Below are 19,539 nucleotides of genomic sequence, written 5' to 3' on the forward strand. Positions count from 1 at the left end.
TAAAGGGCTAAGTGCAGTGGCTCACACCTGTAATCCCAACACTTTGGGAGGCCGAGGCAGGTGGATCACGTGAGGTCAGGAGTTCTAGACCAACCTGGCCAATGTGGCAAAACTCCATCTCTACTGAAAATACAAAAATCAGCTGGGCGTGGTAGTGCGCGCCTGTAGTTCCAGTTACTTGGGAAGCTGAGGCAAGGGAATCGCTTGAACCCAGGAGGCCGAGGTTGCAGCGAGCTGAGGTGTCCAGCCTGGGTGACAGAGTGAAACTTAGTCTCAAAAAAAAAAAAAGATAGTGAAGTATTAGAGAGCTTTCAACATAGAGAGCTTAGGGTAGATTTTTTTGTTGTTTTACTTGTTATAAAAGCATACTTTGCTTTGCCTGAGTATCCTAGAAAATAACCACCTGACCACATGTCATATATTGTGGATAATTATAGAATAATTATGTGGGATCTCAGATGGACCTCTGTCTTATTTTTTCTAGTTTGAAAGAGGAGGGGATTATATTTGATAAATCTGAAATTCTCAGTTTCTTTTGTTTATGTGTAATAGAATTTCCCATAAGCGTCTATACCCTTGATACTTCATTTACTTTTTAAAAGAGTATATATTTTGATATTCATATTTTTGAACTTTTGAGTTGAAATACAATCCTACAACAGAATTACATGGAAGGAAGGTCTTGTGCTTGTGTTTTCAGCTACTGGTGCTACTACAACCATCTATGCCATTGAAGCTGATGGTGACCCAAATGCAGGCTTTGAAAAAAACAAAGAACCAGGAGAGATTCAGTATTTAATTAAATGGAAAGGATGGTCCCATATCCACAACACTTGGGAGACAGAAGAAACCCTCAAACAGCAGAATGTTAGAGGAATGAAAAAACTGGATAATTATAAGAAAAAAGATCAGGAAACAAAAAGATGGTAAGTATGCTGTGTGTCATATACTTTTTTTTAATAGTTCAAAGGTTACTAAGCCTTTATGTTAATAAAGAATACATAATTAAATTAAAGGATAGCCTAAAATAACTGTTTATACCCCTTATAATACAGTTGGCCCTCTGTATCCACAACTTCTGTATCCTTGGTTTCAACCAACCATGGATTGAAAGTATGCAGAGGAAAAATACAGTGAAAAACACCAGTACAACAATCAATAATAAAAATTAAAAACAATACCTTGTTTTTACAAAAACATAGATTTTGCCTGTGAAATACATGAGACTCATGTTTTGGCACGAACTTAATTTTCTCTGTAAATTTTTGTTTTAAAAAAAGGCAAAATATTTCACTGTTCATTTTTGTTAGAGCAGTAGAAAACAGTACCCTCCAGATACATTTGGAGTAATGGAATCTCCGAGCTTGATGATTTGAGATGAAATCTCAGGATTACAGTAAAGCTGAGGTTTTCATCTTTTGGTATAATTTCTTACATTTAATAATATAAAACAACTATTAACACTGCATTTACATTGTATTAGGTATTATAAGAATATCTAGAGATGATTTAATGTGTAGGGGAGGATGTGTGTGGGTTACATTGCAAGTACCATGCCATTCCATATGAGGAACTTGAGCATACTCAGATTCTGGTATCTGTAGAGGATCCTGAACCAATCCCCTGCAAGTGCTGAGGGATGATTTTATTCCATTTCAAGGTAAAACTCCTAAGGGTATCCCTATCTAAACCTATCCTCGGTAACAGTCATGTAGAGTGTGTGTCATACATTATAAATTACCAATTTTTAGTTAAAAATTAATGGTGCTTTATTCCTATTTCATTTTCTTTCTTACTCAAACTTGGCCCACACAGTAAGTGGCAAAATGGGAGATTTTGTGCTACAAATAGTGTTGGGGATGGGGGCCTAATAGGTTATTTATGGGAGATTTTTAAATCTGTTCCTGGATTAATTTTTCAGGTTGAAAAATGCTTCTCCAGAAGATGTGGAATATTATAATTGTCAGCAAGAACTTACAGATGATCTACATAAACAGTATCAAATAGTGGAACGTATAATTGGTTAGTGATAAATGATTCTGGTTAAACTTTTTATCTTTTTATGCTTGAACTAATCAAAAAAGTCATAAATTTGCCACTTACACATCAAACACAGTTGATGTTAAAATATCTCTTTTATTAAAACAGATAAACTAGATAGCTAAATTTTACATGTGTAGCCTTTACTAAGAATTATGTATCTGATGATTAAATGTAAAAAAAAAAGAAAAAAAAATAAGTAAATGCCTGATTTATCTCACAGCTCATTCCAATCAAAAGTCAGCAGCTGGTTATCCTGATTATTATTGCAAATGGCAGGGCCTTCCATACTCAGAATGCAGCTGGGAAGATGGAGCTCTCATTTCCAAAAAGTTTCAACCATGCATTGATGAGTATTTTAGCAGGAACCAATCAAAAACCACTCCTTTTAAAGATTGCAAAGTGAGTATTGTCTGACATTTTAAATTATTAAAAATATATTTATGCTTTATAAATATTTACAAGCCTAAATACAAAGAGTCGGATCCTGATTTCAGATAGACTAAGGGAGGAGGTTTCTTGGTTAATAGGTCTTACGGAAAGTGAACTTCCTACAATTGCTGTGTGTTTTTAGTTTTGGTTTTAGTTTTAGAATTTTTTATTTCAAACTTTCTCTTTTTAAAAAAATTGTAAATGATGTTTCGGTCAATGTATCTTCTTAAATGTTGTATTGTCTTTTATCCTTGTTGAGCATCACTATGTCAGAAAGATGATAAGTTGGTTATGGTGATTGCTTTTGGGGAAGAGTTGGGAGACTAAATAGAGAAAAACCCTTGGAAACTAGAGACATGCTCAATTTTAAAGATAGTGGATATTTTCTTAGAAGGTAGAGAAGGAGGAGAGGGTTATAGCAAAGTATCCAGAACTACGTTGCACAATACTTTCTGAATCCTTGTAGTTTACTCAAAGTTACTAGTGATAGTGTTGGGAATCTGTGTACTGCTAGACTTTCTTTCCTTATTACAAGAATTACACTCTTCATAGGGATAACTTGGAATTCAGAAATTGAATGGTAAGCAGTTTTATGGTTTATTTCTAGCGTAAGGCTGGAGCAATGGTTGTGAACAATTTAACATACATAGATATTGCTTGTGAAATACATGAGACTCATATTTTGGCAGGAACTTAATTTTCTCTATAAATTTTTCTTTTAAAAAGAAGGCAAAATATTTCACTGTTCATTTTTGTTAGAGCAGTAGAAAACAGTATTGATAGAACCCTCCAGATACATTTTGAGTAACGGAATCTCTGAGCTTGATGATTTGAGATGAAATCTCAGGATTACGGTAAAGCTGAGGTTTTCATCTTTTAGTATAATTTCTTATATTTAATAATTCTACATAATAATGTTTATGTCTACTGAAGGTATTAAAACAAAGGCCAAGGTTTGTAGCCCTGAAGAAGCAGCCAGCCTATATTGGAGGACATGAGGGCTTAGAATTAAGAGATTATCAACTGAATGGTTTAAATTGGCTTGCTCATTCTTGGTGCAAGTAAGTATGTTTTGAATCATGTATTTAATTTGACACAGTAAGAATTTTACCAACAGGATTCAGAAAATATTTCCATTAACATAAAGGATGCTTTGGCAGTTGATATGCTAGTCTTTGGTATTTTCTAGTGTATATAAACTAATTATTACATACTGGGAAGAAAATCCAGTGGAGTTTGAGTTTAACTTGTTTGTTGTCTTTTTAAAATATATTTTTATTCAATTTAAAAATCAATATGCATATCCATTCTCATCCCATGCTGTTTCTGGCATATTTCTCTTTTTCCTAGTTATTTTAATATCTACTTAGTCTTCTAATTTTTTTTCTATCTTCTATGGCCCCCATTCTACTTTTGTGACTCTTGGTTGCAATTTTGCTATAGTTTTTTTTTTTTTTTAATCTATGTTCTTCCTATACACTTTTTACTTATTTAATATATCTGGACTCTACTATACTAGTAGATGAACTGCATTATTGGCTTCATAATTGATTAAACGTAATACTATTAATCATTAAGCCTGTTCTGGCCTAAAATGGTAATCTCCTTTTACTTGCCTTACAGTATTAGTGATAAAGTCTTTAGCCAGATACCTTTACATTTATTATTTGTGGTTAATAAAAGTGGTATATTCTGTATAATACCTATCAGATTAATTTTATTTAACTTCATATAAACATATACACATGATGTAAAAAGGTTTCTTTGTATATTTGAATCTTTCCTTACATGCTAATTTTTTTTTTAACTTTGTAGAGGAAATAGTTGCATACTCGCTGATGAAATGGGCCTTGGAAAAACAATACAGACGATCTCATTTCTGAATTATTTGTTTCATGAACATCAATTATATGGACCTTTTCTGTTGGTAGTACCGCTCTCCACTCTCACTTCCTGGCAAAGGGAAATTCAGACATGGGCTTCTCAAATGAATGCTGTGGTTTATTTAGGTGACATTAATAGCAGAAACATGGTAAGTGGTTTCCTTGTAAATGTAGAAATCATAATATACTTGTCTTTGAGATCGAGTGTTTTTGTGTTTTTTGTTGCTGTTGTTTGTTTGTTTGTTTTTTGAAATGAGGTTTTACTCTCTCTCTCAGGCTAGAGTGCAGTGGTGGGATCTTGGCTTACTGCAACTTCCGCCTCTCGGGCTCAAGCTTCCTAAGTAGCTGGGACCACAGGAGCACGCCACCACACCCAGCTAATTTTTTATATTTTTTAGTGGAGACAGGGTTTTGCTGTGTTGCACAGGCTGGTTTTGAACTCCTAAGCCCAAGTGATCTTGTCTTGGCCTCCCAGAGTGCTGGGATTACAGGCCTGAGCCACCATGCCTGGCCTAACAAGGATGAGGGTTTTTGTTTTGTTTTTGGTCTTTATAAAAATCTTTGTTTCTGGCATAGAATTTGCCACAAACAAGTTCTCAGTACCTGTTTAATTGACTATAACAAAGCCAGTTTTGGTTCAGTGTTATTTCATATATATGACAGGTTTTTTTTGTGTGTGGTTTTTTTTTTTTTTTTTTTTTTTTTTGGGCACTCTGTCATCCAAGCTGGATTACATTAGTATTGTGATCTCGGCTCACTACAACCTCTGCCTTCCAAGCTCAAGTGATTCTCCTGCCTCAGCCTTCCAAGTAGCTGGCATTACAAGCACCTGCCACTATACCTGGCTAATTTTTGTATTTTTTGTAAAGATGGGGGTTTCACTGTGTTGCCCAGGCTGGTCTCAAACTCCTGACCTCAAGTGATCTATCTACCCTCCTTGGCCTCCCAAAGTGCTGGGATTACAGGCACAAGCCACCAAGCCAACCTTACATTTTTAATGGAGAATTTCAAATGTACATGAGAGCAGACAGAAGAATGTAATAAACTCTTATGTTCTCATCTTCAGTTTCACAAATTTACTGCTGGTTTTGTTTTGTCTATACCTCTGCACACTACTTTCCTAGCTACTGTGAAGCAAACCCCAGACATCATATTTCAGTCATAAATGTTACGTTATTAAATGAATTAATCTTTTATGTTTTGTTAAATAAGAATTTTCCTTTTGTGTAAGTTGTATGTTAAAATTGTGCTTCATTTTTAAGAAGTGCTGTGGTATTTATATTTTATTTACAAGATTCACATAGCATGGACTATATAAAGAACAGCTAATTATGTAAACGTATTTACAGTTATTTACGTATTTGGATGGATTTTAATTTTTAGATATGTAAGTAAAAGTATAATTTGCTTGATGTTTGTCTTAAAATTGTCCTTCAAATTTCTTGATAGATAAGAACTCATGAATGGATGCATCCTCAGACCAAACGGTTAAAATTTAATATACTGTTAACAACTTACGAAATTTTATTAAAGGATAAGGTATGTATTTATTTCTCATGTGTTTCTGTCTATTGTATATCAGTTCTTTATGCTGTAGACAAGATGAGAGAATAGTCTAAATCATGAGTCAGCAAATTATAGCCTGTGGTTTTATTTTTTTAATGACTCTTGAACTAAGAATGGTTTTTACATTTTTGAAAGGTTACTTTTAAAGGGTCATAGAAAGAATATGTGACAGAGACCACATATTTATCTGCAAAGTCTGAAATATTTACTATCTTGCTCTTTATGGAAAAAGCTTGCCAACTCAACCTAGTGAAACCATTTTGTTACAGTGTGTATTGATTTGTAAGCTCTTTAAAGAAGAGGAAGATACCTAATAGGATTAAGCTACCACTGTGTGACGCAATGAAGGCTTTATAGATACTGCCTCATTTAATTCCTCCATCTACTTTATATTCACTTTCTATCCATCTACTTTTGAAAAGAAAATTAGTCTTAAGAAAGGAATGTCTCAACTTGCCTATGGTAACACAGCTCTTAAGTAGCAGAATCAGGCCTGCTGTAACTCAGAGACCTGAATTTATAAGTTCTACAGTTCATAAAAGCGCAGTGAATTGTACCAACACTTGGAATAAGACACTGTTCTGAATTTGTGTCATAGTTTTTTTTCACATTGATATTAATAGAGGCCTCTATTGGAGTTAGGCTAAAAATCGTCGTAAAAATTTTAAATGACACTTCTGATTTTTCTCTGTTAATTATCAGTTTATAAGCTAATAAAAACTTTGGCTTGATACTATGTTCTAGTGGTTAAATTTGTCATAGAAGGAATATGTAGTGAGTTACTTAGGCATTCATTGTAATAAATCTTGAGAGAATTCTTTTTTTGAAAATTAGACATAGTTTTTAATTTTCATTTGTTTCATTTTAATAATTGAGTTCAGATTAAGTGGGAAGTTTAAATTCGAATTCAGTTTTTCTCAAAATATTATTTTTCTGTTATTTTAAGGCATTCCTTGGAGGTCTGAATTGGGCATTTATAGGTGTTGATGAAGCACATCGATTAAAGAATGATGACTCCCTTCTGTATAAAACTTTAATAGATTTTAAATCCAATCATCGTCTCCTTATCACTGGAACACCTCTACAAAATTCCCTTAAAGAACTCTGGTCTTTGCTACATTTCATTATGCCAGAAAAGTAAGACAAATTTGCAGTTTTAATTATAGTTTTGTATAGTTATGTTTAGTGGGGAAAAACCCAGGTAATAAGATCAGTAAGAATTTTTATTTCCTTAAAAGATTAGATCACAGATTACAAAGAATTTTTTAAAAATGAAAATGGGGTTAGCTACTTTGTTATACTATTTGAATTTTTCAATTTTGCTTATAAACGTAAGCCATGTGTAATAAATCACAACAGTTGATTTTGAGCATGTTCAAAATATACCTCGCTTGGAAAACTAACACAGTGCCATTCTTTGTATTTAATAGTTGGAGTGACAACAATGAGGTACTGGTAATCCCTTTTCCTAAATGAGGAAAGCTAAACTAGACAAGGCTAAATATGTTCCCTAAGATCACTACTTGTTCTTTCAGTAGATCCAGAACTTGGTCCAGAACTTGAAAAGAATATTTTTGAGAAATATTTTAGTGATAATTGCTACCATACTTCAAAACACTTCATATTCCCTTGATTCAAGAATCATAACTTATAAAACAATTACATTTCATCGTACCTCTACTTGGGAGGAAGATTTTTAGAAGTAACTTAAGTTTAGCTAATTTTTTTTTTCTAAAAATCTGTATTATTTTGTTTACAAATGACTCCCTTAAAAAAAAAAACTCTCATACACAATTTGACTTTTTCTAGTGATTTTGCAATTTCTTAAATTTTAAAGGTTTTCTTCCTGGGAAGATTTTGAAGAAGAACATGGCAAAGGGAGAGAATATGGTTATGCAAGCCTTCACAAGGAGCTTGAGCCGTTTCTGTTACGCCGAGTTAAGAAAGATGTGGAAAAATCTCTTCCTGCCAAGGTTGAGCAGATTTTAAGAATGGAAATGAGTGCTTTACAGAAACAATATTACAAGTAAGGTGTACACTGAGCACATGTTCTGACCACCTTCCATATCTGTGTCCTCCTCTTGGTGCCCCTACCTTCTTCTCTACAATGGTGTCTTAGAGCTGTTGCAATTCTAGAATTAGTTTATTCTGTGCCATAAGGAGGCAAAGGGAAATTTAATGACATGTCCAAAATGATGTGTGACAAGACTGAGTAATTGATCTTCTAACACATTAATTGTTTTCCTAGATACCATACTGTTAACTTATAAAGAGTTTCAGTGTTAGGATTTCCATTATATGAAGGTATTATATGATTATGACAATTAACAGATAGAGACCAAAAAAAAGAAACTTAGAACAAAATTTTAGGCCCTGCTGCTTTTTGAAGAGTATTAACAAATCATAGCTGGTGTAAATTTGTATGTTAAGATCTATACAGTAGCACTTTTCAAAGAATCAGGAAAATCTGTTCTAATATCTGTTTAAACATTTAATTGCATAAAACGAAATACATTGATACAAATCATTTGGAGTTTCAGAAACATTTATATTTTATGGTAAATAAATAGGTGCCATACATTTGAAAGAATATCCTTATTGCATAATTTTTATTATGGAATATTTCAGACATATACAAAAATAGGATAATTCGATGAACTCTTGTACCCATGACTCAGCTTTACTTTCTTTTTTTGTTTGTTTTTTGAGACGGAATCTCCCTCCATACTCCAGGTGGCATGATCTTGGCTCACTGCAACCTCCACCTTCCGGTTTCAAATGATTTTAGTGCTTCAGCCTCTTGAGTAGCTGGATTTACAGGTGTGCCCCACAATGCCCTGCTAATTTTTTTATTTTTAGTAGAGACAGGGTTTCGCCATGTTGGCCAAGCTGGTCTGGAATGCCTGGCCTCAGGCAATCTACTGGTCTCAGCCTTCTATAGTGCTGGGGTTACAGGTGTGAGCCACTATGCCTAGCCCCAGCTTCACTTTCAGCTTGTAGCTAGTTGTTTTATATTTCTGATCATCCCCATTTCCCCCAGTCCCTATCCTTTTGAAGCAAATCAGAGACATTTTTCCATGAACATTTTTCCATGAACATTTTTCTATGTGTCTCTAATAATTGATTTTTTAAAATATTAGTACCACCTAGGCACTGTGGCTCATGCCTGTCATCTCAACACTTTGGGAGGCTGAGGTGGGCAGATCGCTTGAGCCTCGAGTTTGAGACCAGCCTCGACAACGCGGCAAAACCCTGTTTCTACCCAAAATACAAAACAATTAGCCCGCAGTAATGGTGCGTACCTGTAGTCCCAGCTACTTGGGAGGCTGAGGTGGGAGGATTGCTCGAGTCCGTGAGGCGGAGGTTGCAGTGAACCGAGGTCATGCCATTGTACTCCAGCCTGGGTGACAGTGAGACCCGTCTTAAAATAAATAACCCACTTTAAAATTTTCACAATAATTTAGGAAATTATTGTTCTCTCAGCAGAATCAAGTAATTTCCTAATACCAACATTCAGTATCAGTGTTGAGTTTTTCTCTGTTGTCTGAAAAAAAAATTTTTAAGTTTACTTGAAGCAGGATTGAGATAAGTTTATATATGGCAATTGATTTGTCTCTGAGTTGCTTATCTATGGTTACTTTTTTGTTAAAATTTATTTGATGAGGAAAACAGTTAATTCTGTATAATTTTTCCACAATCTAGATTTTGCATAGTACTTCCCTCTAGAATAGTTTAAAAGTATCCCCTGTATTTCCCATAGGTTGTAGGTAGATCTAGGTGCTTGATAATACTCCAATTTTAATTATGACAAGAGTGTGTTTTGTAGTGCACAATGGTGATTATCTAATTTTGTTATGGGGTTCTTTGAAAAAAAAGCAATGCGTTTTATAGAAAGTTTGGAAAGGAAAGTCAAAGCAGGAAGAAGACACATTCACCTGTAATTCTCTTAGTGCTAGTCATATATCGTGGATATTGAACTTAAACTCTTCAAGGTACTTTTTGGCAACTGAGGTAATAAGATACTGCCATAAATTTCTGTAAAACATCTTAGAATTATTGCTGCTAGAGAAATTAATAAGAAAATTTTTCTGGATAAGGAAAAATAGTCCTTTATTCTTGATTACCTCTTATGGCATCGACCATTGTCCATGTGTTTTATTTTGCTTTTCATTCCAGTTTTGGGAAAGTGCCTATACAACTAGTGGTAAAAAGAATGGTAAAAAAAAGAATAGGCACACTAGATAGTTAAGACTTCCAAGTCCTTTCGAAAACTGACCTTGTAAAAAGGAAGAAAATAAAAGGTAGAAAAGGTCATAGTGAGAGGAAATTTTTCTTTTCTTTTTTAAATTCAGCTTTTGTTTTAGATACTAGAAGTACACATGCAGGTTTGTTGCATGGGTATATTACATCCAGGTAGTGAGTTGTGGTAGGAAGTAGGTAGTTTTCAACCCATGTTCCTCTTCCTCCTGCCCCCCTTGCCCCCCTTTAGTAGTCCACAGTGTTACATGTTTACATCCATATGTGCCCAGTGTTTAACTCGCACTTACAGGTGAGAACATGCAGTATTTGGTTTTCTGTTTATGTGCTAATTCACTTAGAATTATGGTCTTTAGCTCCATCCATGGACGTTATTTTATTTGAAGGACATTATTTCATCCTTTTTTTTTCCACGAATGTGTAGTATTTATCATGCACATATACAAAAAAATATGAAGTGTTCATGGATTTGTATGTCATTCTTGTACAGGGACAGTACAAATCTCTGTATCATTCCAGTTTTAGTACAATTGCTGCTGAAGCGAGCACAGGAAATGTTACAGTTTGGAGTAGTAAAATAGCACCAAAATGTTTTAAGTTGCATATGTATTGTGTAATTGCAATCTAGAGAAGGCAGTGTGGCTAAAACAAGGTATCCTCAGGTTTCTTTTAGGTCCATGCCAAAGATCCAATTTCATTTGCTGTCAATGCAGTCAAAGTTGTAAGAAGATTAAGATAAATAATGCAGCTGACTATCTTTTTAGCGAATTTGAGGGGGAAAGGATTAATACAGTATAATAATTATGTTACATTAAGCCTTTTCTCTGTGTAGCTAATGGTTCAGAAAACAAATGGTGTTCTCATGAGTATCATGAAAGAGGTTTGGTCCATTGTATATCCAATTGTGAATTTCATAACAGTACAATTTTACTTTGGTACTAGGTTTTGCCTTTTTTTTTTTTTTATGCTTTTTGAAATTTTTCTTGGTAATTTTTTTGCTAAACATCATTTTTTTGATTTTTTTTAAAGATGGATTTTAACTAGGAATTACAAAGCCCTCAGCAAAGGTTCCAAGGGCAGTACCTCAGGCTTTTTGAACATTATGATGGAGCTAAAGAAATGTTGTAACCATTGCTACCTCATTAAACCACCAGATAATAATGAATTCTATAATAAACAGGAGGCCTTACAAGTAAGAATTTTTAAATGTTGTTACTTTGTGATAAAATTCTAGAAATGTTTATTCACTTACAATAGAAAATGGCTCAATGCTTTAATATATTGTTTCTCTTTAGTTAGTGCTGCCTTAAATAATTGTCTCAGTTATTTTTTAATCTTTGTAGAAAAGATTTTAAAATTCTAATTTATCTAATTATTTTGATGAATTTTCTAAAAACAGATCTCTCAAACCATGGACTGTAGTAACTTATCCAGCAAAAAATCCTACAGTATGTTCATAATTATAAAAAAAATTCATTAATGCTAATTATGCTGCATTTGTGATTTGTTAAATGGTAGTCTAAAGGATATCCGAACCTCACATCTTAGCCCTTCCCTGGTACTTCTGAAAGATAAATCAGAAGTGTGAAGGCACATCTGCAGTCCAGCCACTGTAGTGTATTGAAGGGCTAGGATCAGCGTCTAATATTAATACATTAGAAATCATTTGCTTACTCTTTTTAAACCTTTGGTTGTTTAGTTGCTTCTGCCTCCAGTGTAATTGTTCTTCAGCTAAGAGTTTTGGAGAAACACTGTGGTATAGTAACTAGCAAACAGAGTGAAATAGTACTTTTTACCTTCCCGACAATACAAAAACCTAGGTGTGATATGGCAAGGAAAATGTTAGCTTAAGTCATAGAGTGAATGGTAAATAAAGGTCTTAGAAATTTTGAAAAGTAAAATAAGTTGTTGTCTAACATTGTGAAAAAGTCTCAATTTAAAATAATTCAGGCGACTAAAGTGTTACATGGACAACTTATCACATCTTTTAACATATAACAACTTTAATTTATCGTTTCTGTAGCACTTAATTCGTAGTAGCGGAAAATTGATTCTTCTTGACAAGCTATTAATTCGCCTAAGAGAACGAGGCAATCGAGTTCTTATTTTTTCACAAATGGTGCGGATGTTAGATATACTTGCAGAATATTTGAAATACCGTCAATTTCCTTTTCAAGTAAGCATTTAATTGTACTTGTTTTAAATTTTAATTCCTGAGCATATTTCACAGAATTGCCTTTGAAATTATTTTGTAAGTGTTTAGGTTTTTATATAAGATATACTTTTCCTTTAAAGAGATATGTCTCATTAAAAAAAAATTTGTCATTCCCTTTTTTCTTTTTGACTTTATGTATTGCAATAAAATTTTTCTTCCTTTCCTCTAATTTTTATTTTCTTTTAATTTTGCCTTTTTCTTCTATACTTGCTTTAGATTTTAAAAACTGATCTAAGGCAGAGTTTTCTTGATTGGACAGATCTAAAAACAGGGAAGCCTTTAGTCTTTAATCTGAATGAGGGAAACAGCAAGCAGTCTCTGTGAATGTGAATGCTGCCAAGATTCTAATGACTGTTGTGCTCATAGTTAGCTGATGCAGTGTTTGCTGAGTAAAACTAGATAACGTTAGAGAAGAAACTAAAGACCAAAATTCTCATTCATCTATTCAAAATTTATATTGAAGTTCATTCAATATAACTAAAGCTAATATTGATGAGTGTTTAAAGTCAGGTTCTATTTTCAGTACTTTACATCTAATTATTTAATTCTCAAAGCAATTTTATGAACATAGCAGACATTTGTAGATACAGCTAGTAAATGGTGTATAATTAGTGCAGATAGTAAAATAGCTGTAAAATTATAATAATGGGACTCAATACACAATCCTTGCTTTGTCAGAGCTTATCTCTTAGGAGACAGACATCAAGCAGGTAATCACAAATAAAGGTAACATTACAATTCTGGTAAGTGTTGTGAAGAAAGACAGGTACTTGGTGATGTGAACATTATTGAGAAATATTACGGTAATTTAAGGGAAAATGTAGAAGAGTACCATTAGTTAAGGTTTTTGAAAACATCTTTATTGATAAGTAATTCCAATGCTATACATTTTACCCATTTAAAGTATACAGTTCAGTGGTTTTTACTATGTTCACTGATATGTGTAATTGTCACACAGGTGGTTTTAGAACATTTTCATCAGAAAGAAACCTGTACGCTTTAGCTATTCCTCCTGTCCTTCCAATTTGCCTTCCTCTCCTGCCCTGTGTTGTTTTGTTTTTTGTTTTTGAGATGGAGTTTCACTCTTGTTGCCCAGGCTGGAGTGCAATGGCACAATCTTGGCCTACGGCGACCTCTGCCTTCCTGGTTCAAGCGATTCTCCTCCCTCAGTCTTCTGAGTAGCTGGGATTACAGGCATGCACCACCACACCTGACTAATTTTGTGTGGTTTTTTTTTTTTTTTTCTTTGTTTCACCATGTTGACCAGGATGGTCTCGATCTCTTGACCTCGTGATCCACCCGCCTGGGCCTCCCAAAGTGCTGGGATTACAGGCGTGAGCCACCGCGCCCGGCCTAATTTTGTGTTTTTAATAGAGGTGGAGTTGCTCCATGTTGTCAAGCTGGTCTTGAACTCCCAACCTCAGGTGATCCGCTTACCTTGGCCTCCTAAAGTGCTGGGATTACAGACATGAGCCACCACGCTCAGCCCCTGTGTTGGTTTGTTTTTAAACAAATTGCTGTGTACGTGCTCAGACAAAAAATTAGTTTGGCTAATTTTGAGTGTTCATAAGCACCACTTCTCTGCCGCTAATCCCTTCTTATTCCCAGGTCACTTCCTGGAGAGAATCATTTTTAATTTTATTTGGTTTAGGTCATGCCACAGTGATGAGATGCCACTGTTCTTAAAATGTGTACTAATTTGTATTTTAGTGGAAAAGAAAAAACACGATTTTAATTTTTTTAAACCTTAATAGACATCTCTTTCCCTACTTTGTATAGGTGATAATTTAGAGCATTTCACTTAAACCAAAACCACTTAGAATACATAATTTAAAATGTTTATCATATTTTTCTTTTCAGAGTCAAAGTTCATATAGTAACAAAGCAAACGTAGGCATATGGCTTCCAAAAATATTAGTTTAATTCATGAGTTAAATGCATGGATCCTAGTAGGCAAGTTATTTCTAGTCTATAACGGGTTAATAATTATAAAATCATTGCCATTATAAAGCGAAATAGTAGCTAATGTTTAATAAGCGTTCAGTATGTGTAGGCACTGTGATGTGTGTTTTCCTATGCTCTCTCACCAAGTTCTCTATAGTCTATGAAGGAGGGACTACTTTTATATCTATTTTACTTAAAGTGGAACTGACATGGAGAAGTAGTTTGAAGTCAGATCACTTGCTCAAGATGCCCAGTGAATAAGATACTAAAATGCAGGCAGTTGACTAGAGCTCCTGATGCTTCATACTAATAATTTTCAAACTTTATGGCCTTCACTAAACCTCTTCAGTAGGTCTTGGGTAGAGCTCAGTAATTTGCCTATCTATGTTCTCAGTTGACACTAATGCTGTTCTAATAACCCCACTGGACTTAATCAGTGTTTTTAAAACTGAATTGTAGGATTAGTGGCTTATGCCTGCAATCCCAGCACTTTAGGAGGCCGAGGTGGGCGGATCACCCGAGGTCAGGAGTTTAAGACAAGCCTGACCAACATGTGAAACCCCGTCTCTACTAAAAATACAAAAATTAGCCAGGTGTGGTGGTGGGCATCTGTAATCTCAGCTACTCGGGAGGCTGAGGCAGGAGAATCGCTTGAACCTGGGAGGCGGAGGTTGAGATGAGCCAAGATCGTGCCACTGCCCTCCAGCCTGGGCTACAAGAGGGAAACAGCCTCAAAACAAAACAAACAAACAAAAAAAACCCACTGAATTGTAAATGGATCTGTGAATCCGTTTAATCAGTTGTACCAACATTTGAAAGTAAAATGATAAAACATGAAAGTATAATATATCATGTTATGATATGAAACTTGTTTCAGGTGTTTGTAAACAGCTATGTACTTAATCCACATATCTCTTAGAATGGGACTCAGGCAGAATAGTATGACAGCCTATGCTGTATTTACTCTTGAGGTTGCAGTCCTAGTGATTTGGAGCACAGACTAAAGACAGAATGCCTAAGCATTATTTTACTGTCTAGTAAGTACTTTCTATTATAGCTTTAGTAAAGGACATGCTTTACATTTCTACTTAATTTTATAATTGATTTTAATTGCTTTGTAACATTTTGATTCTGTTATATGCAGTATTTTAATGTGTTTTATTCTAGAGATTAGATGGATCAATAAAAGGAGAACTGAGGAAACAAGCTCTAGATCATTTTAATGCTGAGGGATCAGAGGTATGTATTAGTGCTTTTTAAATTATAAGTAATTTTGATTTAGTATTAGTATATTACCTTATTATATTATTCAGTCATATTTTTTAATCTTTATGCCCAGCTTGATAAAAACTAGTAGGGTTAGCCACCTTCGATCAGCAAATGAGGTTTTAAAGTCACTATTCTAGGTTAAACCTAAGAATTTAATTTTAAAATTTTTTTTTTTTTTTTTTTAAGATAGAGTCTCGCTGTGTTGCCCAGGCTAGGTTGCAGTGGCGCGATCTCAGCTCACTGCAACCTCTGCCTCCCGAGTTCAAGGTATTATTCTGCCTCAGCCTCCCAAGTAGCTGGGATTACAGGTGCACACCACTGTGCCTGGCTAGTTTTTGTATTTTTAGTAGAGAAGGGGTTTTGCCTTGTTGCTAGGCTGGTCTTGAATCCCTGAGCTCAGGTGATCCACCCGCCTTAGCTTCCCAAAGTGCTGGGATTACAGGCAGGAGCCACCATGTCCAGCCAAGAATTGTACTCTTTATTATCAATACTCTTTCAGCATGGAACAGTTATTTTAATGTGTTTCAAAATAAATTAGATTGGGCACAGTAGCTCATCTAACACAAGAGAATCACTTCAGGCCGGGAGTTTGAGGCTACCCTGGGAAGCAGTGAGACTGCTGTCCCCCCCAAAAAAAGGTAAAAAAAAAAAAAATAAGCTGGGCATGGTGGCACTTGCTTGGAGTCCCAGTTATTTGGGAGGCTGAGGTGAGAGAATCACAGCTCAGGAGTTTGAGGCTGCAGCAAGCTATGATCATGCTAATAGGCTCTAGCTCAGGCAATAGAGTGAGACTCTGTCTCAGAAAAACAAACAAACAAAAAAAACCAAAAATCAAAAAAACAACATATCCCACTTTTAAATTTTTTTATTTTAATTTCCCTAGGCTTTTGGGAAACAGGTAATATTTGGTTAAATAAGCAAGTTCTATAGTGGTGGTTTGTAAGAATTTGGTGCACCCATGGCAGTATACACTGAACCAAATTTGTAGTGTTTTATCACTCACCCCCTTCCCACCCTTTCCCGCTGAGTCCCCAAAGTCCTTCTTTGTATCATTCTGAAGACTTTGTATCCTCATAGCTTAGTTCCCACATATGAATGAGAACATACAATGTTTGGCTTTCCATTCCTGAGTTATTTCCCTCAGAATAAGTCTCCAGGCTGGGCATGGTGGCTCACGCCTGTAATCCCAGCACTTTGGGAGGCTGAGGTGGGCTGATCACTTGAGGTCAGGAGTTTGAGACCAGCCTGGCCAATATGGTGAAACCTCATCTCTACTAAAAATACAAAAATTAGCTGGACATGGTAGCGCATTCCTGTAATCCCAGCTACTTGGGAGGCTAAGGCAGGAGAATTGCTGGCTGGGAGGCGGAGGTTACAGTGAGCCAAGATAAAAAGAGAGTCTCTGTCTCAAAAAAAAAAAAAAAGGAATATAGTCTCCACCAGGTTGCTGTGAATGCCAGTATTTCTTTTTTATGGCTGAATAGTATTCTGCGGTATACGTATACCACAGTTTCTTTATCTACTTGTTGATTGATGAGTATTTGGGCTGGTTTCACATTGCTGCAATTGTGAATTGTACTTTTTATAGTCATGTTTGTGCAAGTATCTTTCTCCTGTAATGACTTTTTTCCTTCTGGGTAGATATCCAGTAGTGGGATTGCTGGATCAAATGGTAGTTCTACTTGTAGTTCTTTAAGGAATTTCCACACTGTTTTCCATAGAGTTCTTTTTTTGGGTATGTGCCTTTTATTTTTTAAGGAGATAAAATTTACAGTTAGAGTTGAAGCATCATTTTATTTTTATTTCATTTTCTTTCTTTTTCATCAGAAGTAAACTATATTGAATTTGGTGTTATTAACATATGTATTTGATTTTGGAGTGTTTTTGTTGGTCTTGCTAGAGGTTTATATATTAGTTTTAAAAACTGCCTTTCTGTTTAATTAGTAATGTACTGTTTAAGTTCAGAAAATCAACTGAAAATTTTTTATTTTGATTATTCAATTTCTTACAGGATTTCTGCTTTTTGCTGTCCACAAGAGCTGGAGGTCTAGGGATTAATTTAGCCTCTGCTGACACTGTTGTTATATTTGATTCTGATTGGAATCCACAGAATGATCTTCAGGCACAGGCTAGAGCCCATCGAATTGGGCAAAAGAAACAGGTATTTTCAATTTTAATTTATATTATGTTGCTGTTTTAGAATTCTTTTTTTTTTGGTGGGGGGGAAGTGATTTCGGTTTATCCTCTAGAGGATAAGATCACTGGAATAATCATACTGATGTTTAACAGATAGGATACTGAGGAACGTGGTTTACCGAAATCACCTAGAGAGTCTGACAGAGTTGAGATAACTATATATAAATAGGATCATATATTCTGTTTTCATCTTAAATTCTAGTCATAACTATAAAATGCAGTTTTTCATTTCAGAACAAAAACTTTAAAAAGTATTTGCTTATTTTAACTTGAAAGAGTTTGAGTAGCATATACAACCTTTTTATTAATCTATATTTTGTCCATGTGCTTGCAAGATTCACCACATATAAATGCAGTCTCATTTTATAATTGTAACAAAATACCTTTAAATGGTGGTGCTGAACCTTTACCTAGAGAAATAGGGAAAATTTACTACACCACTTCTTTTCAATTTTGGAGAGTTTGTTTTATGGCGGGCTTCTTTTTAACTTGGTGAGTCGTTCATAGAATTTTGCATTATATAGAGTGATGAAACATTAGAATTGAGACAATGAGTATAAGGTTGTCAGAAGTTTACATGACCCCTACCCTCAATTTTCCACAGCTAAATCATAACTTAAATATTACTGTCATTCCTTTAGAACAACAAAAATAAGCAAATGGAATCTCCTTACCAAAATGTTAAGAAGGAAGGAAAGGTATAGTTTCAAAATAGTCTCTTAAGTTGCAGAACTCTAGCTTTCAACATCTTTTTAAATTTTTCATTTTGCTTTTAATCAGTGAAAACTTCATGTGGAATAAGCTTCAATCTGTGTCCCAATGTTTAGGCACGTCAGATTAGCAGAACAAATCCTTAATACTGCAATTTGTTTGCTCTTGTGTATTTTTACAGGTGAATATTTATCGTCTAGTTACAAAGGGATCAGTTGAAGAAGATATTCTTGAAAGGGCCAAAAAGAAGATGGTGTTAGATCATCTTGTAATTCAAAGAATGGACACAACTGGGAAGACAGTACTACACACAGGTTCTGCCCCATCAAGGTGGTTACTTTATTATAAAAAATGTCATTTTAGAGCCAGTATGTTCATTTTCCCGACATGTTATATCACTATAAGTAGATCACTGAAGAATTGTATTCAGTGTTGTACTTTTTATATTTTGTAAGACTTTGGACTAATTTCTAGTTAGAAAACTAGGAATACCTGGTTTCATTACTATAGATTTGTAATTATAATCTCTTTAACTTCTATGCTTCAAGTTTCTTATTTAAAAATAAATATACTGGCCTAGACAACATGGTGAAATCCCACCTCTGCAAAAAATAAAAAACTTAGCTGGGCGTGGTGACACATGCCTGTACTCCCAGCTACTCAGGAGGCTGAGGTGGGAGGATCAGGTGAGCCCAGGAGGTGGAGGTTGCAGTGAGCTAAGATTGTGCCACTGCACTTCAGCCTGGGTGAGAGTGAGACACTGTCTCAGGGAGAAAAAAAAAAAAAGATACTAATACTTGATTTACCTAACTTCTTCTTGTAACTGTTTTAATAAAACTGAATGAAAATGTCAGTAATTAATAAAAGTCATGTGTAAATGTTATATTTTTAACTGTTAAACATTTTTGTTTTTCCTTTTTTAGTTCTACTCCTTTCAATAAAGAAGAGTTATCAGCCATTTTAAAGTTTGGTGCTGAGGAACTTTTTAAGGAACCTGAAGGAGAAGAACAAGAGCCCCAGGTTAAA

General features: G+C 34.7%; 1 protein-coding gene and 1 pseudogene across 2 annotated transcripts in view; one reads left to right on the forward strand and one right to left on the reverse strand.

Annotated features, from left to right (window-relative positions):
- CHD1 (chromodomain helicase DNA binding protein 1) overlaps window positions 1-19,539 on the forward strand; it is a 73,894-nt gene that overhangs the window by 27,222 nt on the left and 27,133 nt on the right. For both annotated transcript variants that reach the window (XM_032275613.1, XM_032275614.1), the window contains exons 8-21: window positions 701-926; window positions 1,922-2,022; window positions 2,264-2,442; window positions 3,406-3,533; window positions 4,288-4,504; window positions 5,805-5,894; window positions 6,868-7,058; window positions 7,759-7,947; window positions 11,208-11,370; window positions 12,202-12,354; window positions 15,505-15,576; window positions 17,618-17,767; window positions 18,695-18,843; window positions 19,437-19,533. In XM_032275613.1, the coding sequence (XP_032131504.1) occupies window positions 701-926; window positions 1,922-2,022; window positions 2,264-2,442; window positions 3,406-3,533; window positions 4,288-4,504; window positions 5,805-5,894; window positions 6,868-7,058; window positions 7,759-7,947; window positions 11,208-11,370; window positions 12,202-12,354; window positions 15,505-15,576; window positions 17,618-17,767; window positions 18,695-18,843; window positions 19,437-19,533 (2,105 nt within the window). The remainder of the gene's footprint in view (window positions 1-700; window positions 927-1,921; window positions 2,023-2,263; window positions 2,443-3,405; window positions 3,534-4,287; window positions 4,505-5,804; window positions 5,895-6,867; window positions 7,059-7,758; window positions 7,948-11,207; window positions 11,371-12,201; window positions 12,355-15,504; window positions 15,577-17,617; window positions 17,768-18,694; window positions 18,844-19,436; window positions 19,534-19,539) is intronic.
- On the reverse strand, window positions 10,624-10,723 carry LOC116554302 (annotated as a pseudogene).

The sequence above is a fragment of the Sapajus apella genome, unplaced genomic scaffold (genome assembly GCF_009761245.1).
Source record: "Sapajus apella isolate SASKATOON/1434 unplaced genomic scaffold, GSC_monkey_1.0 scaffold1, whole genome shotgun sequence".
NCBI lineage: Eukaryota > Metazoa > Chordata > Mammalia > Primates > Cebidae > Sapajus > Sapajus apella.